We start from the raw sequence: 22,597 nt of genomic DNA, 5'->3' as shown, positions 1-22,597 counted from the left end.
ATTATTAGTGTACAGCACCTGAAAAGATAACGCAAGAAAAGAAATCCAAGGTTTAAATCTAGGATATCAAATATTACCTTTCTTTCTTTTTGCCTACATGAACCTATTATGTTATGTCCAAAAGATGGATTACAGCAGGCAAAAAAAAAAACATTCTAGTTATTATCCTGAATTCATTTATAAAAAAATTTCATTACTACAATTTTTTTTAAGCACTATGAGCTTCATGAGAAGAGCGTACAAAACAGAAATTGGATTGTATTGTAATGTATTGTATTTTCAGCTACATTTTTCCCTCCACAAAAAAGAAAAAAAAAAAACATCAATAAAGCAAGATGCAGTCAAATATAGAAAACAGTTGAACTATTGACTGCTGCCCTGTAATTACAGAAATATGGATACAGAAACAGCCCAAATGATTTCTCTACATACCTCTTGCTGCTCCAGGAGTCCTCTGCATTGAGAAAAAAAAACAGAAAGTTGTTTGATATTAGCATTTCATGTGCACATACATTCACAGAAAATTAGAGTGTTTGATGCTGGTGTGTGTGTGTGTGCGTGTGTGTGTGTGTCTGTGTGTGTCTATGTGTGTATGTATGTGTGTTTGTTTGTTTGTTTTTAGTTATTTACAAAGCAAACAAAACAAATGTGGTGTTTAGACTTAGTTCAAGGCACTTTAAATCTCAGAATGGACTCCAATAATATTGACTATGGCAGCAAGGCAGAAAAAAAAAAGAGTTTAAAAAAAAACCCACACACACTGCCACTGATACTGTGAGCCTTAAAAACTACTGTTTGTCATATCCTTTTGTGCCATTATCAAACTGTAAAATGACTAAAATGGTAAATTTTACTTGCATTACCTCCAGCAAGTACTAATCATCATTACCACCATCACACTCATAATCATAATCAGAATGATCACAATGCTACTCACAAGGGGGAGAACAATGGAATTATATCTCTCTCTGAAGGATGATGAGAGGAGAATTTCAAAAGTTTGTTGGTCGCTGTTTGGTTCCAGACCTCTTTGACCAACCAGATTATCCTGTGAGGTAGAACAGGAGAATGTGATGGGTAGTCCACAAACAATGATCATTATGGGGAAATAGGGGAAAAGGTGGAAATATACAGTATGTCCCCAAAAAAATTACAATCAGATTTTCGCATTGATAACACCCAATATGATTAAACTGTCTAAATGCTACTTCAAGGTCTTAAAATATAACATCTTAGCTCTATTCTGCAGAAAACCCCATTTAATTTGGTAGCGGTCCCAGAGAAAAGTGGATTGTTGTAAAGCATGTCATGAGTCTGATTCTTCCAAGCTTAGCACTTTGATGCTCTTGTGTGTATACAATAGACAAAACTTGGAGGGAAGAGATTCCTGACAGCCTCTACAAAATTCCTCATTTCTCTTTGACCACTGAAGCAAATCGAATGGGGTTTTCTGTAGGATGCGGGCAATGAGTTATAGTTTCATACCCTGAATTTGTATTTAGATTGATTCACTATTTTTAAAGATATCAATGCGGAGCTCCCGTTGTAATTTTTTTGGGGACATACGGTATACAAAACAAACACAACATGCAAATTGGTAAAGTGAATGCTTATAATCAATCACATTAGCTTGTCCCCAAATATCCATATTGGCTCACTACATTTTAATTTCACCAAAATTCACATATTTTCACAAAATTTTTTACCTATCAACACTTTGCCTTATCATCAAAATTATGTGTCATGGGAGTCCTTACAGAAGGTGCAGCTTTTACAAACTAGCAACTATTTTTTTTTTTAATGCCCTGATCAAAAAATTTGTCCAAAGTTTGCAAATCCCTCTTCACCATTCCTGAAACATTTGCTAGCAGAGCTTGAGAAATTACTTCAGAGCTCTGTGCAAAGCACTGGTGAAGATATATTGAGATATTTTCTTGATTGGTTTGGTCTAGATGTGTAGTACTTGTAAACAGAGGGCTATTTTGTGGTCTGGCTAATTTTTAAAATCAAACTTTAGTAAGCTTTACCAAAACTTTTGACTTAATAAAGAACTATAACTAGACATGTCAAGTGTTTGTATAACCATAGCACATAGAAATACAGATATTAAAGGTATTAAGGTGGAAACATTCAGTCTCACTCTTAGTGTAGACCTGCCCTTCTCAACCTTTTTCAACCCATGCCCACTTTGGCTCCTTCAAATTTTTTTTAGGCCCATTAAGATTGAATACCCATCTTTTTTATTTCTTTTTTGGCCAACATTGCAATCCTTCCGAGAAAGCTTCACAGCCCACTGGTAGAGAGGTGGGGGTGTAGACAATGGCAAAGCTTTGCACACAGTTTTAATAACTATTGCAAGCAAGTACATTGACAAATACATTTGTATGCCTCAGTTTTGAAGAAGTGGTTCAATGGAATCAACATGAGATCCTTTAGGCATGAATACATTTGAATGAATGTATGATAATTACACAAGATGACGCTCTGACCAGCACTTCCATATCAATATTCACATATTGAGAGTCATCAAAATAAAATAATTACCCCTGTAAAACCTGTGTAATAAATGGAAAAAAAAAAGGACAAAATTGAATGGAAGCTTTGCTGACATGGCATGAATAACAAAGCAATAAGTGAGAATGCGAGAGCAAACTTCAGCCAACATTGTATACACATACACACCTCCTCCCTCTTCAATTGCAGCTTGATTTCCTTCATGCTTGTGTCTGCAAAGCCGTGCACTGAACGACCATGAATGTAGTAGCCATAGTTGCTCTGCATCAGAAGAAATACGCTGATCTATGGAGGGGGGAAAAGAAAATGTGGAAAATTTTGTCCTGAACCTCATACCCTGGGCTGATTTATGGGGCTGCCATATGGTAAACTGCCCTACTCCAAAATTGCCTCACAATTGAAAATATGTATTAAAAAAAAACAAACAAACAAACAAACAAACAAACTCAGTGTCATTTTGTATTTGTTGAGCCTAATAGTCAATATAGTCATTAGTTTGAATATTGTATAACACTGAGAACTTTATTGTATCATGGTTAGTTATGTGGATAGATCAAGAAGCTTTAAAGATCTTAGTACTTGACCACTGGTTTAGATGCTAATTTTTGTTTCATCTCACCTAAAGAAATTCCTAGCATTTACAAACCTGTGTAACAAAACTGAAAATAGTCTATAATTTCATGGATGAGGCATATGACAGAATTGATTCAAGCTATCCCACATTTGGTGTGAGATGTGGCACATTTACACAGGCCACAGATGACAAACTTATATAACAATCCATGCTTCGTCATGCCATTACTTAGCATGGTACAACCTAGGTGACAGTTCTAATTTGCTATCGATACAAAGACCCTACATAATTCACATACCCAACAAGTCATCCTAAAACTTACATTTGCCATGGAGCAGAGATCCACAAAGTTTCTCAGGGCATCCTCCACGAACCGCTCATAGAACAGAATGTAGAAGAGATACTGCCAGGATAGGAGGGAGGTGCAAAAATTATGTGAGAAAGTGGATCACAATTAAAAACAAGTATTCAATGTGATTCACATGCAATGACATCCAAAGCATGAGTGTCCATTTGTGTCTCTTGCATTTAAGATTAACAACACACATTTGAATAACTATATTACCATCATACTATTGTCACAGCTTATTACAACAGAGATCGAGGAATCATCTATGACTACAGTTCTAAACACTAGCATATATACTGACCACAATAACAACATGAAATTGGATCTGTCCTGCTGGACTTACTTGTAAAGTTCAAGAAAAGTACAGTGTTGTGACTTGTGCCAGTCATTTCTTCAGCTCGCCAGCCATTCAGAGGTGAAGAAGTGACTCAAACGAGTCGTGACACTGTACTCTCTGTGAATTTCACACAGAGGTCCAGCTGGACAGATTCAATTGTGCTGTTGTTATTGTACTACCTGGATGAATCAAAATCTACATCGATATAATGAACACAATACATATGCCAAGAGCGACACACTGTACTAGGACAGAATATCTGGGAAGGGGATGGAGCTGTAATTTGCTACTTGTCTCTTTCTTGTTGTTATTGCTGTTGTTTCAGTTTGGTCAATAACATCTTTGCAAGAAATGAAAGCTTAGATTTCCTTCTCCTTACTCAGTTATACTTGTGAATTTCCTTGTCTCAAGAATGTGAATGCACATACTGGCTTGTCCCCAAACTAAAGAAAGATGAATTTTCTTGCTGTTCCTACAAACTATGACTGAATGAATAACCCTCACTACGAAACTAAATGTGTTTGCATCACTTACCAATGTGAGCAAACTGGTCTCACTGTTATCACACTTGCCAATTAATGTAATGATTATTATAAACAAAGAAAGCATTTGTTTCTGAAATGACTTCCAAATAAAATTCACAAATTATCATATATTGCAAGATGGTGAGTGTTCCAACAAACAAGATTAGGTACACTTTTCAGGCTTCCATGATGGGCCTTGAAGCTCATATAAACTGGGTCCTCTCGGTTTTTCAATTTACACATCAAGAAAAGAGAAAGGTCTACAGATTTATAACAATAAATGAACATGCACAGGAGAAAAAATTACTGTATGTCAGTCACTCCCTGTTAGTTTTTACATCCCATTCCATTCCTGCTGCCATGGACTGTTTTGGAGGTGATCTTCACCAAGGTTATAGTTCATGGTGACGGCAGATTTTATCTTGTTCTCTCACCTGTGCAATACCCACTAAGAGATATAGTCCAGCTGCCATACCGAACCGCAGAACAAAGGCATAGTCTCCAATGTACCCATCAGAGGATGGGTTCACTGTACTGTGTGGGTCAGTGGTGGTCAGGTTCTTCAGTCCAACAACCTAAGGATGATGACACATAATCAATGTCAGTACAGATGGATGTTACTGACCTCTAGCTGAGAATAGGAATATACTGCAGGCATCATGGGTCCCATTCACATGTTATCAATCTTTCGTGCTTGAATGTTAAGTTTATGCATCCCAGGGACATCGCTCACTTCATTCTTCAAATGGTGCATAGTTGCTCCCTCTCGTGCTACATTACTCTGTTTCACAATATTTCTACAAAGCATCATCTTTTGCACCATCTTCAAAAACACTCATTACTTATGATCAATGAGGACTACGATTACAGTACAGGTGGATGACAACGATAATGACGGTTATAACCTCTAACAATAGCGAGCATTAGATCTGCAATGTGAATGCCAAGACAATGCTAATTAGGCCAAAAATGGTGTTCTGCACATGCGCGAGACAGCCGTTTGCATTGTTCAACCCGGGAGGCTGCGTCGTCTTAGCATGCACGTCACAGATCTAAAGATTGCTAATGTTGATGAGGACGACTGTGCTGATAAAAGATGCTGGTAATGATCATTATAGTGTTGGTGGTGACGATACTGAAGGATGGTGATAATGGCAATGAGATGATGACAATGATGATGACAATAAATGAGAATAAGTCCCAGTGGAAGCATAATCACACAAGTTGCATACCTCCAAGAAAAAGAGGACCGCCATGATCTGGAACACTGGGTTGGATCTCCTGATTTCCTATGCAAACAAACGAAACAATAGCAGCACATGCAAAAGAACCAAAATTATAATTTTGATATCAATAAAACCATAACATTCAGAGAAAAGGAGGGTCTTCTACAAACTGGTTTGGTAAAAGTGGGAATGCTGAGAACATACATACACAAAGCCATGGCTTAAAGTGAAAACAGAAGGAACACTTGTTACAACTCCTTCTTATTTTCTTTTCTTTTCTTTTTCAGGGTTGTTGTCCTCAAGAAGGGACCTTGACATGACAAGCACACGCACACAAAAATAACCACAAACTTGTATCACTATTAAACAGTACAGATTAATAAAGATAAGAAGAAAATACTGGAGAATATGTGGGGGAGTAGGAATGTTTGAATTGGCAAAACTAGAAAAAAAAAGTGAAGATGGATAAGACAACTTGGAAAAGCGTATTATTCATTCACTCTTAATACCTGGAGTTCATTCCATTCGTTAGCAACAAAAAATGACCTCCAGGCACTGATGGGAGCTACAGACGCCTTGGAGCCTGGGGCAGCGCTGCCCTGCACCAAACGACCCCTTGATCTCTCCCAGTCTATGAGGAAGACGTCTGTCCGACACTGTACAGCTAGCAGGTGGATCACATCGATGAACTGGGGGGGGGGGGGGGATGTAATATACACACATTAGACAAGCCAGAGTGTATATCAATCAATCAATGATTCAACTGTTGCAAGAATGACACTGCTTAAATGGCATGACTGCAATGCACACACACATTCAAACTGTGTTTTGTATTTCAGACAATCTGTACAGTGAAAATACACAATTTAATAACTTTAAGATAAAATCTAATTCCAAATATTATCCCTCATGCCGAGCACACTAATTAGATTTAGTTGGGATCACATACATGCTAAAATATGTTGTGATTAAATGAGTGAGTAAGGAGATTAAGAAATGTCAGTGCTTGCCAGAGTTGGCTTGATAATAATAATAATAATGTCTTATTTACCCAGGGTAGCCTCTTCAGTGTTGCCACTGCTCTACCAGAGGGCCCTCCTATCATTATTACCCTAGCATTGCCAGATACCCATTTATACACCTGGATCGAGAGAGACATAGTGGGTAAACACATCTTGTCCAAGGACGTAAGCCCTAGGCAGGATTCGAACTCGGGTCCTCCGATCGGGAGTCGGGAGTCTTATCCACTGTGCAACACATCCCCCCGCTTGATAGTGACAATGGAACAAACTTTGGTCAAAAATTTTCAGGGAGTGATAGAAATACGGCACTAAACACTGAAACACGCATTTATGTCGCGCTAAAACAACATTAGGTCATTACAAAAGCATCTCACTTGAATATAAATATATCGTCGGTGGGGCGACAAGACCTCGTATCTACAAAATGTCAAATGTTCAGGAGAGCCAAAAAACATGGCGGCTAAAGCACTATACCGAATGGGATAGCCTTTCCTTTGACATGCCGTGGTGGCTTCATTTTTTAAGTAAGACAGTTGGGATTTGAACAGGACATCACTTAACTGATTATTTGACCATTAATCCAAAAAAGTCATTTTCACCAAAATTGCAGATACAAGGTCTTGTCACCCCAGCGACGATATGCTGCATGATGTTAGAACACCAGATATTGGGACTTTACATTAAAAAATCAATCAGGAAATAAACTTTTATCTAAATGTAACTCACTTTCATGACAAAAGCAACAATGACATAAGCTTCAAATGAGCCGGACTGTGCAGGAGTTGGCAGGAGGAGATAGACTTTGTCCTGGCGCTGTAATGTAAGCAAAGAGAGACAGAGATATATATCGGTATACCTCTTAATGTGTTACACTAGTTTGGTGGGGGGGGGGGGGGGGAAGAGAACTGCACCTGAAATATACTGAAAAAATGTTACATTATCTCTACATGATCATAAAGTGTAAAATATAAACTGTTATATGACAAGGATATGGTTTACTGTACATTTTGAAACACAGACCTGTATGACTGTGTTTTCAGAAGTGACAATACTTTGTTCAGCCTCTATACATCTCCCCCCCCCAAAAAAAAAAAAAAAAGATGAATAGATAAAAATGCATGACAAACCACATGACAATTCAAACACTCTTGGAAAATGGTATTGCATCACAGTACAAGTCAATGTAATTGATGCCACATAACAGTGGAAAATGACAAAAGACAAAGTTGTACCTTGAAGAATAGCAGCCAGTAGAGAGAGACTCCAATGGTGACAATCACAAATGCATCGGCAATCAGGCCACAGGCAAAGAATAGGAACTTGAACATGGACTGCAAAAGAGTATAAATATTCAAAAATTGTGATAATGTTGCTCAAAACAATGAAAATAAATATGACAACAATTGTAAAAGTAATACCAGAAATCACCATAAATTTTCATCATTTTCAGTGCCAGCAGAATTATCGTACCTCTACATTTTCCATTCTTTTTTCTTAATTTACTTTTTCTTTCAATATTGCTATCATTTCTAGATTTTAAGGCAAGTTTATGTCAATGTAGCTACAGTAGTCCTATCATTACCAACAGATCTGTTTACATGTATTTCAGTTGTGGACTTCATTGTAGGACAATGGCACAGGGAGTGCCAAAAGGTCCACTTCCTAATCACACACAGTATCAAGCTTCACATACTTTCAAAATCACGTCAATGTGAACTGGACCAGACACTCACCACTACATCAATGATGATGATACCAGCACGCCTCCTCCAGGCATTGGTCTTGAACATGGCGTAGAGCAGGAAGAGGGCACAAAAGACCCCCAGAGCAATGGAGATTGAGCGGAAGGTCCCCGCTTGGTTCATGGTATATGACACTTCAAATGTCACCTGGACATAGGTTTCAATGAAAACAACAACATAGCTACAACCGCATCACATTTTGTAGTTTATAGTGTTTATATCTAACTTCTCTATCTACAAACCATGCAGACTGGTACAACATGAAATTCAACTTTTGTTCCAGATTTTTATCATTGTTGTGTTGGGCATTTTTTTTTTTTTTTTTTGGGGGGGGGGGGGGGGGAGGGATTGAAATCTCCTGTAGCAGCCATTTAGCAATAGACAGAGGCAATATCAGGGTGGTGAGTTGGCTCAGTCAGTAGCGCATCTGCCTCATGATCCTAAGGACCCGGGTTCGAATCCGAGTCTGGACTGGACTGTGTAATCATACCGTCCCCTCTATCAAGAGGCATAACACTCTGTCCCTCGGATAGGACATAAAATGGAGGTCCCGTGTATGAGAGAGTCACAACTAATGCATGTAAAAGATCCCGCTCCTTCATTCATCGCAAAGAGCAGGGTACTTAACCCGGTGAAGTGGTCCCACCTCACATCCAACTGGACCCCATGGAAGACCAGATTAACGTATCTGAATATGGGCTATCCAGCCATCTTCTCACATGGAATTGAACAAACAAACAAACAAACAATATCAATTTTGCGCCAACAAAGGAGGGATCCATGACATTTGCTCCTCCGGATCCAATAATTATTCCCATGAAAAATCTGCATGCTAAGCGAAACATGGGGTAAATTCTACCCACAAATATAACCCTAACCCAAATCCTAATCCTCACATCAAACTAAACCTAACACCATGTTCCAACCCTACCCCTGACCCTCAGTCTTTGGAGAAAATAAGATCTGGGGGGTGTTTCATGAAGGAACTTGTCAGATAAAATATCTGACAAGTCAATTATATCCGACAAGTTTTGAGAAATTCTTTAGTCTGATTGGCTGATTTCTCTGAACTTGTCGGATATAATTGACTTGTCGGACATTTTATCCGACAAGTTCCTTCATGAAACGCCCCCCAGAGCTATTGTCGCAGGAACAAATTTTGCGTCACTACAAAGGAGCTCTCCTATGACAGAGACATAGGTTGAAAGAGACAGAGAGGGAGACAGACAGACATAAAGCTGAACACTGATTTTGACTGGTTAAAGACACAGAGTGAAATAGAGAGGGAGAGAATAGAAGTAAAGAGACGAGAGAGATCAGGACATCAAATATATTCAAAATATAATTTATTCAAAACACACAAAAAAATGAAGAGACAACACTGATCTAAATAACTTAGATGAGTAATGTTAAATTGAAAAGTTATTCAGAGAGGAGATGCAATTTATTGACACATGAAATGTTGTATGGGCAAAGGTTATCTTCATAGCCATCTTCAGTGCTTTCCAATACTATCTTGTAGTTTGCCATATTAGACTGAAAGTTGTTGCATATCAATCATCACAGATGTGGCTGAGAGAAGAATGTATATTATATGTTATTATTACCCTATCAGGCATCTGAGCTGTGGTTCTTCGAAATTGTATTCCCCTCCTCCTACGCGTGGGGTTACGCGCCAGCAGGGAGAAGAGGAGCAAATTTTTCATATTCCCCTCTTTGACAAACACCTGTGGGATTTGCGTGTTAAAAACGAGGGGAATATAGCATCCGGGCACTTGAGCTCCCAGTGACAAAAATTTGCTGTTGATGACAGTACTAGTACCTGTTTCTCGCGGAGTAGTTTCGTGATGATGGGCAAATTCACATAGGTTAACACGTAAAACTAAACGATGATCGCTGTTACTGTGTGAGCCTTGCTGTTTCTACACGCGCCGCATCCCCGAGTTTCGCAACAGAGGGTAAATTCCCATAGGTTAACATGTAAAAATAGGGGATGATCCCTGCACCTGTGTGAGTTAGCTGCTATACGTACGCCGCGTACCTGAGCTGTGTATAGGGATGCAGCACGCAGTGTGGTATAGAGCTCAAGCTGGCGCCAAGTGGAAACTTGTTAAAATTTACATTATAATGATTTATTTTGCTGCTCAAGATGCCTAACATGGGTAATAATAATGATATGGACTGTCTACTTTCGGGGTATACAACATTAATTGCCCTCACTAGAATTGTATTGCCCTCGTCTTCGACTCAGGCAATAAATGTTGTATCCCCCTCAAGGCCAGTTCATGTTATATCAATATTTCCAGCTATCTCATCCATATCCTAAAGACATGGTCATAATCAGAGAAAATCACATTTTCACTGGGATATGAGCACAAGAATCATAAAAAATAGACAAATTCCTCACACATCCACAGAATCTACACAAAACCAATACACTGACACTATAACACATGATGCATCCTCAGGCCAGCATTCCTGGAAGAGCAGCAAGTATAAAGTGCCTTTTTACATGAGCATGGACACTTGTCATACAGTAGAGTATAAGAGTAATCAGAGGAAAACATTGAACATTATCTATCATACTGAGCCAAGTGAAAAACAAAAAGAAAGTAAATCAGACATCAGTCGGACAAGGCACTTACAGTAGCAGAGTTTTCAGCCTCATAGTCTTCGAAGGCCAGCTGAGAGTAAGTGATACGTAGAAGCGGTGGGTAGATCATGCCATCTGTTCCATCTCGAAGTGTAATCCTGACAAATAATGCACATATAAGATAAGCAATCAATGGCACAATGTTGCACATTATTCTATCTTCTGTTTTTATAGTGCATCGAACAGCTTACTAACATGTATGCCAATCTATCTCTAGGGGCAGTGGAATCATAATTCTGCTGATAAACTGTTGAGTATCTGGTAGCCAATTAAGATGAGAATGGACCCTACATCAGTGCAGACCTAAAGTGGTGGAGGTATAATAACAGGAAGTATTACATTTTAGTCATCATGAATAAGGACATTCTTCAGTCTGCCCCCCCCCCCCCCGCCCCCATATATCCACGTATATTTCCCCTCCATCTCTCTCTATTTCTTTCAATCTCTCTCTCTCTCTCTCTCTCTCTGTCTTCATAAATTGCTTGTTTCATGTTAGTTTCATGCCACAAAAAAAAAAGGCCGATAGCTCCAATGAGCAAAAAATGTCATGTCTTGAATGCTTTACTGACTGAAGGAAGCAGTAAACTTTGCAAAAATCTGTTATTTTGGGACAGGTAACCACATCTTATCTACAAAATGTACTGTACGAGCTGAAATTTTCGCGTACAGATATTTTCGCGAATTGCTACTTGGAGGACATTTTCGCGTCTTGTTAATTTCGCGGTTGCGAGGGTCTAACTGAACTTAGTTATTCACGCGTTGTTATTTTTGCGTGTTGTTATTTTCGCGGTTCAAAGGCGATTCGCGAAATTCGCGAAAATAAAACTACCGCGAAAATTTCAGCTCGTACAGTATATGAGGGTGACTCACTCTAGTTTGATACTAGATGCATAGCGAATGGCACTGGCTGGCGTGTTTGCAGCCTCTTTTCCACTCAGGTTTTCCACCAGGAAGAAACGGCGAGTCAGTCTCCACTGAGACCTATCACTTCCTACAGGGAGAAACCAATTTGGCACAGATATAATGCTGCAATCAATTTCAATTGATTTCACTTTCTCTCTTTGCCAACAACAATGCTTATAAATGAGAATCGATGTTGCCTACTAGTCAGCTGCACTCAATTGTTGCAGAACAAATTGTACTCAGTGTTTCTTGGAGAACCATCATACTTTCTGCAGGATTTTACATTTCCCCATCAAGCTATCATACACTTTGTATTGCACAAGGAAAGAAAGCGTTCCCTTTCCCTGGACCTGTGGCAAAAATCCATTTCACATTACTTTCTGGTCTCATTGTCTTTTCATCTCTTTCCTATATCCTGGACTAAAGTGAACTGCATGAAATTTGAAATAATTAGAGCTCATCTCCTGATATGGTTCCCTTAACAATGCCCCCTGTTGCCCCTCCCCCCCCCCAAAAAAAAAAATAATAAATACTACTACTACTATTACTACTACTACTACTACTACTACTACTACTACTACTACTACTACTACTACTACTACTACTACTAATAATAATAATAATGATAATAATAATAATAATAATAATAATAATAGTAATAACAATAATAATAATAATAATAATAATAATAATAATAATAATAATAATAATAATAATAATAATAATAATAATAATAATAATAATAATAATAATAATAATAATAATAATAATAATAATAATAATAATAATAATAATAATAATGATGATAACGGGTGGTGGGAATAATGTAGAAATATAATTATCACAAACAAATAAATGCAATGAAAGACTAAAACAAAAACCAAAATCTAAACAAAACAAGCTAAAATCAAATAAAGGATAAATGAAATTAAATCAAATAGATACAATGAAATTATCTTAAAGTACAATGGTAACAACAATAAAGGTTTCAGTAATACCAATTCAATATTGCTGAAAGAAGAACCATCTTTAATGTGACCTTTGAGCATAAGGGTCTTACCTTCATTTGCAGGGTCAAAGTTGGTGATGAGAACAGGAATGTCAAAGAGCTTATTAATCCCATTGTCATCAAACTGCATGTCTGTTTGTCAGTCAAGAGTCAAGGAATGCAGTAGCTGGCATTATAGTGTAGGTACAACGGCCCACTGTTCTGCATAGATGCATCTACACACGTGTCCATACGAGGACTAAATTTCCCAGTGCCTTCACCACAATAAGTAGATTAGAATACACCAAGTTTCAAAAGAGTGAATTTATCAATCTTCTGAAGTAAATTACAGTCTACAATGTCACTATGGTGAAACCAATTCATAATTCTAAAGAACCCTATCATAAGTGCCATGATTTCACCAGTTTTGCTCATATTGGTACAAGGAACTGTGCAGGGCTGCAAAGCATGCTCTTCAGAAACATAATGATTTTCTTTTCAAAAGCGTATGATTCTTCTTTTAAATGACAAAAAAAAAAAAATAGAACTATGATACAAGCATATCGTTGGCAGCTCTACAAAGGTATTGATACTCTGCAGTTGCAACTCCTAGTGCATGCAATGATAGGAAAATAATGAAGTTGAACTTCGGATTTTTGCATCTTTGCAAAGTGCTGATTCTCTTTAGAAATTCATAAAACATTTTTTGACAACTTGGCTATAATCAGAACCATCCTCTCACCTAGATTTGTAATTCTGAAACTTACCTTGACATGAATCTTTGAGAAAGCTTCCAAGTTACTACTCTTACATGTTCATTCAGTCAATAATTATCAACTTGCTGGTCAAAAGGATACACATGTCAAAGAAGACTGTTTCATAAGAGTCCCAAAACTTTCTCGCTGCGAGGGAACACTAGATAACACAGATGATAAGACGAAAAAAAAAAATCAACAGCACTAAACATATATTTCACAATTAAAGGACAAGTTCACCATCATTAACATAAGGATTGAGAGAATGTAGCAATATAAGTAGAACACATCATTGAAAGTTTGAGGAAAATCGGACAATCCGTTCAAAAGTTATGAATTTTTGAAGTTTTTGTGCAGTCACCGCTGGATGAGAAGACTACTGCAGTGTATGATGTCACATGCGTACAACAATACAAGGAAAATATAAGGAGAATTTCACAAAATTTCATCTTTTGAAAAAAGTACACATTCCCTTGACTCGTTACTGATATATGCCATGGGTAATATTATTCCCATTGCCTTTAGAAAGAGGCAAGTCAAGTACTCTTTTATTATGCGAAAAAAGTGCAAATATGTTGAATTTTCTTTATATTTTCTTTATACTGTTGTACTCATATGACATCACGAGCCTTAGTAGTCTCCTCATCCAGCGGTTCCAACACAAAAATTCAAAAAATTCATAACTTTTGAACGGATTGTCCGATTTTCCTCAAACTTTCAATGATGTGTTTTACTAATATTGCTACATTCTCTCAATCCTTATGTTAATGAAGGTGAACTTGTCCTTTAATTGCATAAGGAGGGTTGGCAAGATATAAGTAAATTGTACATTTGCCACATGGAAGAATGTTAAAAGCAGCTCCGGCAAGTTTCAATATCAGGTAAGTTTTCACTTGCTACAAAGTCAGTGGGCAATAGACCACTTTAAATCAATATAATCACTAATGTACAGAGACATGACGCCTAAATATGTGACTGGCGACAACGGTTTCAGGCAAGAGTCAGGAATTTTGAAAATTCATTTATTCATCAAATCACATTGCCCATTTCCTAAGCTTTGCATTGATATAAAACACTTGTATTCTCCGGCACCATAAGTGGGCATATGATGCATCACACGTTACCCCTGGGTACCGTAGTACCCCGGGTTACCGCGTTGTGTAGCGCCACCTCACGTCCACTCGGGGGCAGCCGCAGAGAAATGCATGCACTGTGTGTGCGTATACATAGTCGCTCCCATGCCACTGCATGTTATACTATGCATGCATGGCACGTGCTAGCAATAGCGTGTGTTTCAGTGCAGTGCAGTGCATTGGCTAGCGCGATAGCTCCAGCACCAAAATAATTTCCACTTTTTGGCAACCCAGGATACAACCTTTTTAAAAAAATTAATAATTCAACAAAATGGCTGATTTTTATTTGGTACCCCGGGATGCCATTTATGTCATCATAATAAGCGAAATACAATGCACTTTTTAATGTGTTAGCCTGACAAAATTGCAAGAAAACAGGCTTTGAAGATTAACCCCTTGCTTAAAGACAAAACCCGAACAGCGATGCGAGGTGAGAATCACCCATCCGTACGATGGTGCCAATCAAGATTAAGCTCCCCCACTAGCAACCACAGCGCCTTCTGATTGGCTCACTGATAGAGTCAAAACTATGTATGTCAGAACTATGTAAATGTGTGAGATGCACCAGCCAATCGCACGCAAGATGCCATGCCGTAGCAACACTGGGCACATTGGTGCGGCATTCAAAAGAAGAAAAAAAAACTGACGAGTGTGATCCAACATAGGGTGTTTAAAATTCCATTTTCAATCAGAAAACCTTAGTCTTATGCCATGAAATTTAGTGTAGACGTAGAAAACACATCAAAGATTCTACTTCTGCAAAAAACTATAATCGACAAAAATATTGGTCAAAATCTTTGTACCTCGCCTAGGAGGGAATTTGCAGGTGCAACTTTTGCCTGAAACCGTTGTCGCAGGTCACATATATGATGATATACCATCATGTGACATGACTTATGACATGATATAATTGCTTGCTATAAAACAATGGAGCAGACCCTACTCAAATAATTGGTTGAGATCATACACATGACCATGCATTAATTTTGTCTTACACATAATTTTGCTTATGACAGACAGTATAACAACTGTTGGTGATCAAATGAGATTTCATCATGTTATCTACTCATGAAAATGGCTGACTCAGAGTTGACATGCCTACATCTGAAATTCTTTTGACTGAAGAAAGTCAAGATGCTGCTAGTACCAAGAAGACCACAGATGTTGGCTTTCTATTCAAGACTCCTTCAAAAAGGTGGACCATGAGGAAATGTTAGAGCTGTTATTATTTCATTTAAAGTGGGACTGATGCTGCTAGGGATTATCAAATAGGCATTTTCAAGCTCAATGTTGGTGTTGGCATTGCTTTGCGTATGATACCCACAATTACCTCCATGGCTGCTCACATGAAGTATGTTGGTCCCTGCATAGCCTATGTTAATGCAATAGTCACCTTTGGAAAGTACAAAATGTCTCATCAACATCTTTAGCCTCATCCAAAGTATTCATGGCTGCATCTTTTCATACATAACTCAAACTAAGCACAATTTTTTGTTGTGGTGTAAAAATAACACGAGTGACGAAGATCAGTAATCATGTTCAGTATCACTTGCGTTAATCTGACCGTTGGGCTTGGAACTCGAACTAGAGCAGTTGTTTGCAGGTAATACCAACACCTGTACTAGCACCAAACTGGAAGTCACCAAAATGTCTCTTGACTTTAGAAAAGGCAGAAGTCAACTCACACTGCTCCTGTAGGTTGTGGCAAATGAGTAAGCTGCATCCATTCGCTCTTCAGTGTCTTTGCAAAACTTTAGGAGAGATATACAGAGAGAGAAAAAATCTACAGCTGATTGATCCACTGTCTGGATACCTGCTCAAGGAATGTACAGGAACGTCAGCAAAATAATGAAATACAAAAAACAAAAACCAAGCAAATCACATAAAAATGAAACTTGAGCAAAATTTTTTGAAGTGAGATCAGGCTTCTCTGTCAGATGAATGACTGATGTCGTTCACTTCAGGAAGGATCCAAATTTGGAAGAAAAAAAAAACAAAAAACCAATGGACATGATCATCGAGCATTTCCTATGTAACCTGACAAAATAAAATATTCTCAAAATTAAATAATGAAAGCATAGAGAATATACCACACTGTGTGTCATATAAAATTGAACATTCACAACAAAAATAGGAAATCCTCTACTCACTTAGATAATCAAATATTTTCTCAACTTTTGCAATCTTCACAAAATAAAATTTTCGGTGAAATGTTGCTATCCAATGTAAATTCTGCATAAAAAAGGGGACTTATTGCTCAACTAGCTATAAAATATGGTTAAGGTTACCAATAAAATTTGGTTAAGGTTACCTATAAAATTGATACACACATTACATACATATTCAGATGCATGTGAGTTACACATCCTAAACCACCCTCCCCCCCCCCCAAAAAAAAAAAAAAAAAAAAAAACTGAATTTGACTGCAGTTTAAAAAAGATAAAAAACAAAACAAAACAAAAATTGAGTTAAACATGTTAATACAATTGCCATTAGTCCTGTTATTTCATTTGAAGTGAAAAGTTTATCATTGTGCAAGGAGAGAAGGTCAATATCTCAAATTTGTGTAGTGCCAAACAAACTGAAAGCAGTAAGATGCCCAGCAACCTCAGCAGATGGATCTCATCTGCCAGAGACTGCTTGGCTTCCTACCTGTAGTCTGCCTCCTGTCACCGAGTCCACGCCAAGAAAAGTGCCATTGGCCGTGTACTGGGCTACTACCAATGTGAGTTCACTGTCCTATAGCAAACAAGAGTACAAAAAATTAATCATTGTGCAGATGGGCAAAACAACCACTGGCTAGAAGACAAAAACATATAAACAAACATATCCATTTGCCACTGACGCAAATGACACAAAATCAAAATTACGCCATTGGCAGGTATCAAATAGGACAGAAACAACAATATGATGAATATTGTTACAAAAGCCCCTCACAGATCTTGATCATATTGCCTTTTTCCATAGCACCTGGAAATGTACTTAAGATTGCATAACACTAACATTTATCCATTACAGTAAGAATTTTTGCATTGAGTTGTTCTTATTGCAACTGATTGACAATTTACCCTTCATCGACATAAATAAGCACCAATAATTCAGTGTTCTTAGGAGTTAAGTAGCCATGATTAAAAAAAAAAAATAATAATAATGATAGGCAAACATACTCGGGCAGAAGCTTGGTAGTCTAGTAGATACAGCACCTGTCTAGTAATGAGATAATTAGTTTGAGTCCAACCCGAGTATATATGTCCATGACTTTTTTTTTTATCATGGCTACTACTAAAACACTAAATAATGGGTGCTTAGTTACGTCGATGAGGGGCAATTTTTCAATCAGTCGCAACATTTATCTTGTTTATCATGCCCTCACTTTCATACCCTAAAGCGGATGACCCTGTCTGAATTTCAGAGGAGGTCCCACCTACAAATACACTAACTTATCTACAGGAGCTCATATATTCAAAACATAGGCATATACATATGTGTGTGTGTGTGTATGTGTGTGTGTGTGTGTGTGTGTGTGTGTGTGTGTGTGCGTGTGTGTGTGTGTGTGTGTGTGTGTACAAGATCCAGGAGAGCAGTATAAAATGTGAGGAAGTCATTGATCGCAAGTTTTGTGTTGCTTCACTTCCGAAAAGTCGACTTACTGTTGAAGAGCTGTTAAAAGAGAAGACTTTGTTCAGGTCTGTCTGATCAAGAACCTCCTCTGTTGTCCCATCTCCATAGTACAACCATGGCATATTAAGTGGCCTAGACAACATAGGAAATAAAAAAAATAGTGAGAGTATGGAAACAAATGACATTTTTTTATTTCTTATTTCTATGTTTTTTCAACTTTATGTTTTTCATTGTTTTTTCGATGAAAATTGTCAGCGACATTGTTTCGAACAAGAAAATATGTTATCAACTGATTTTAATTAATAAAACCCCAAAATAATCATGCTTTTATGAAATTTGCCTGTAAGCACAGTTTGCATTGAAATTGTACACGAATTCACGTTTTTTAGCAATTTTTGGTCTGACATGCACGTACATATTTATGCGCAACTTCAGAACCGCACACCCGGGCATCGCAAATTTGGTGTCAAAAGATGCGGGAGACTCGAAAGACAAAAGTCATGAAACGTTGCGGCGATAGCTTTTCGCGCTGGCGATACATCGCGCGAAACGTCGAGGGGGGGCCTCGGAGCCCCCCCCCCCCCCCCCGGCCTAATTAGGGTTAAAGGGAACGCAAACCCAAAGAGCAATGTGGGTTGAGTGAAAGCAGCAACATTAGTAGAACACATCAGTGAAAGTTTGAGGAAAATCGGACAATCGATGCAAAAGTTATGAATTTTTAAAGTTTTGGTGTTGGAACTGCTGGGTAAGGAGACTACTAGAGGTTATGACGTATGAGTGGACTACAATATAAAGAAAATATAAAGGGAATTCAATAAAAATTCATTGTTCATGAAAATTACACATTCCATCAACTTGATACTGACATATGTTAGGGGTAGCAATTATTCCCCCTGCTTTCTGAAAGCGGTTAGTCAAGTACTCTTTCATTTTGCTACAATAGTAAATTTTTGTGGAATTCCTTTTATATTTTCTTTATATTGTTGTCCACTCATACGTCATAACCTCTAGTAGTCTTCTCATCCAGCGGTTCCAACACCAAAACTTTAAATATTCATAACTTTTGCATTGATTGTCCGATTTTCCTCAAACTTTCACTGATGTGTTCTACTGATGTTAATGCTTTTACTCACATTGCTCTTTGGGTTTAAGTTCCCTTTAAGAGCTGCAAAGAAATTCCACAATAAGAAAATGATACAAATTCTTACTAATCCACTCCTCTGTCCCCTATACCTTATCCTACTCAGATAAAAGGTGAAACATAAGTCAGCATGTATTGGGACCATGACTCAATGGGCGTACCAGTCATCTATGTTGTTGGCCCCAAAGGTCTGAGCATCCCCGACACCGGCAGCAGTCCTGTAGTTCTGACACGCCGTGGAGTCGACCTTGTACAGCTGCATGACGCACATGTTGCCCCAGGCCTGACATGCAGTGAAGTTGTAGTAATCCTGAAATGGCAAAAAACACACATACAAAATTCATCATCGAGGCATTTAAAACCTTTATTATACATATACATTAGACTAGACTGAAACTTGTGGACAGTTTTCAGCATTCATTTTATTCAATAATTTGTTTATCTTTATGAACAATGGGGATCATTTTCACTGTGTCATTACCCTGTATCTATCAAGTAAACAAAGTACACCACTACCACAGCTAGGATGATGGTGTACAAGTGTAGGTGATATTAGGTAAAGCACAACAAGTACAGGCTTTGAAATCATAAAGAGGGACATGCACTATCTGTGGACTCTCATTTCTTGATATTATGACAGGATATTTGGGTAGCACTAGCAAAGCCAAGGTGCAAAGCAGTTTATCCTAATAGCCACATAATTCTCATTTTGCTTCACTTTTGTTTTTCTTTTTGATATTGAGATGGCACATGGTAGAAGTGACAGGCATTTGTGCAGATATTAGTGTATCATGGTTTATTCATCACACACATTACAGGCTTTTTGATGGATTTTTGTTCTTGTAGGTGTAGGCCTAAATATGAATATTACATAATGCATGTCACAAAAAACAAAAAATTGCAGCTGAATGAGAGACACAACTGAATTTAGTAACCTGGCAATGTATGTGAAATAAAGAAGGAAAAAATACATGTGTCATATATTGTTATTTCCATAGAGACCAGATGCTTAGACAGAGCCTTGTAATATCTTACGGTTAACCTCTCCCTCTTACCTTGCATGATTCCTGCACTTCAGCAAGGAATTCTGCTAAGAACCAAGACTGACGCACAGGAGAAGTAAGAATCTGCAATGGGATTTTGAAAAATGTAATATCACAAAGTCACATTACTGGTGTTGGGAGGTACTTCAAACTGAAGTGGCAAATGATCTGTAAGTTAGATCAATGGATAAGTTGCATGCATAAGCTTTCGACTTTTAACGTTTCTCAAGTGTTAAAGATTGTCTTGTGCAAGATCGTCTGCAAGTAAAATCTTACAAAGTTTTAGCACAGTTGAAGAAAAGTCGATCAATTACACAGATGATGTCATTATCTGTTACAAAACTGCACAAAAAAATCATCACACAATTTCATGCATAAACTAGAAATGTCGCTACGGCGACTGGTATGCCTCCGCCATAATGCATGGTTCTCCTAATAGGTCTATAGTACAATGTCTTGACAATGTGTGATGACAGTTTCACACAAATGGCAAAATATTAGAATGACAGGTTTGCCACAAATGTGCTGAATGTTCACTTTCCTAGAACTAAGTTCAATTGGATGAATGATTAAAACGTCAGATTGCAGGTATTTGGGGAACTGATGAGTTTTACTTGACTTTTGACCCTTTTTTATGCATTGAGTAATTTTCAAGGTATTGAGAAAAAGTATAATTTCAGTATCAAATGGTAAAATAGTATTATCTAAACCTGGCCTTTGACCTTTGACCTCACAGTTCCAAAGAGAATCACTGTTAGGTAGAACATGCATAAATATGTAAGTTTCATGATGACACCTTGAGTTACTTTCGAAATATGGAGGAAAAAGTGCAATTTAGCACTTTCACTTGACCTTTGACCTTTTGACCTTTGACCTTTTGCAAGAAACTTCCCATAGAATATATATTGGGTAATACATGCATACATCAAGTTAAAAAAAATCCTTCAGGCATTGCATAAATATAAGGAAAGTAGTGATATTTTGAGGAGTTGACCTTGACCTTTGACCCCCTGACCTTTGACCCATGACCCCCAACTTCCCTAGATAATCACTGCCCATCGGTACATGCATATATACTAAGTTCCATGAAGATACCTTGAACCATTTGCGAGATATGGAGAAAAACATGAAATTTCAACCTTTTTTTTCACAAAATAACCTGTGACCTTTGGCCTTTGACCCCGTGACCCTAAAATCCAAAAAAAGTAGTTTCCCCCCAGGATATACCCTCATACCAAGTTTGATGTAAAACCACCATACGGTTCTTGAGATATCGACAAAAACAAAATGGGTCGGACGTACGGACGGACGTATGGACGTACGGACGGACCTACGTATGTACGGACGACCCGAAAACATAATGCCTCCGGCCACTTCGTAGGCGGAGGCATAAAAAGAACTTAATATATCTTTGCATTATATCATTCTGGAATTGTAATAACTTGGCAATAGTAATGTTGGGAACAATGGCTTTAGCTGCTTAATTACTGTAAAAGTACCATTTTGAAATTGCCTTTCTGCATAACAGGGGAAATTTGTTATGTTATCTCATCATCTTATTTGCATATGTGTTCCATGAACACGTGGGAAATATTTAAAAATTCTATGACTTTATTTATTTTCTTTCTTTTATTTTTGGTGAAATTTGCACTGTTTGCTGCACCCTAATTTATTCAAATTTGAACATGGACACAGACACCAACTCTTCCACTTTCGACAGGAGATCTCCCGCCAAAAGCACATGTTTGCAAAATCTCCCATTCTCCCGCTTGAGATTTAATTTCTCCTGCCCTAGCTGTGTATCTCCCGCTTGAAATGATTTCTTACTTATTGCCATCGTATGATGAAAAATAAGCATTTTATATAGCACGAGAGAGCATCTAAAATCCTAGAGCTTCCACAGCCCTTTCAGCGGGCCCTGGACCCCGGCCGCAAGGAACTTCGCACTTGTGATGTGTGCAAGTTGGAGTCTCCCATTTGCTATGGGTTTCAGGCGGGAGAAACTCCATATCAGAAGGTGCTTGGGGTTGGAGTCTCTGCACGGAGTTGAGCTCCCCTTAAAATAAAATTGT

At 37.9% G+C, this 22,597-nt stretch overlaps 1 protein-coding gene across 1 annotated transcript in view; it reads right to left on the bottom strand.

The window, feature by feature from the left end:
* The window catches only part of LOC140233272 (meckelin-like), a 34,736-nt gene that overhangs the window by 3,354 nt on the left and 8,785 nt on the right, over window positions 1-22,597 (bottom strand). Inside the window, exons 7-25 of the mRNA XM_072313383.1 lie at window positions 20,538-20,609; window positions 19,644-19,792; window positions 18,371-18,473; window positions 17,373-17,459; window positions 16,406-16,471; window positions 13,690-13,747; window positions 12,905-12,985; window positions 11,812-11,932; window positions 10,934-11,039; window positions 8,280-8,435; window positions 7,779-7,877; window positions 7,273-7,359; window positions 6,034-6,213; window positions 5,531-5,587; window positions 4,733-4,873; window positions 3,411-3,491; window positions 2,683-2,799; window positions 938-1,048; window positions 433-454 (exon numbers count right to left, since the gene is read on the bottom strand). Coding sequence (XP_072169484.1) covers window positions 433-454; window positions 938-1,048; window positions 2,683-2,799; window positions 3,411-3,491; window positions 4,733-4,873; window positions 5,531-5,587; window positions 6,034-6,213; window positions 7,273-7,359; window positions 7,779-7,877; window positions 8,280-8,435; window positions 10,934-11,039; window positions 11,812-11,932; window positions 12,905-12,985; window positions 13,690-13,747; window positions 16,406-16,471; window positions 17,373-17,459; window positions 18,371-18,473; window positions 19,644-19,792; window positions 20,538-20,609 — 1,894 coding nt within the window. The remainder of the gene's footprint in view (window positions 1-432; window positions 455-937; window positions 1,049-2,682; window positions 2,800-3,410; window positions 3,492-4,732; window positions 4,874-5,530; window positions 5,588-6,033; window positions 6,214-7,272; window positions 7,360-7,778; window positions 7,878-8,279; window positions 8,436-10,933; window positions 11,040-11,811; window positions 11,933-12,904; window positions 12,986-13,689; window positions 13,748-16,405; window positions 16,472-17,372; window positions 17,460-18,370; window positions 18,474-19,643; window positions 19,793-20,537; window positions 20,610-22,597) is intronic.

The sequence above is a fragment of the Diadema setosum genome, chromosome 9 (assembly GCF_964275005.1).
Source record: "Diadema setosum chromosome 9, eeDiaSeto1, whole genome shotgun sequence".
In the NCBI taxonomy this organism is placed as follows: Eukaryota; Metazoa; Echinodermata; class Echinoidea; order Diadematoida; family Diadematidae; genus Diadema; species Diadema setosum.
The sequence above is the reverse complement of the archived record's forward strand: the minus strand, read 5'-3'. Positions and strand labels throughout refer to the sequence as shown.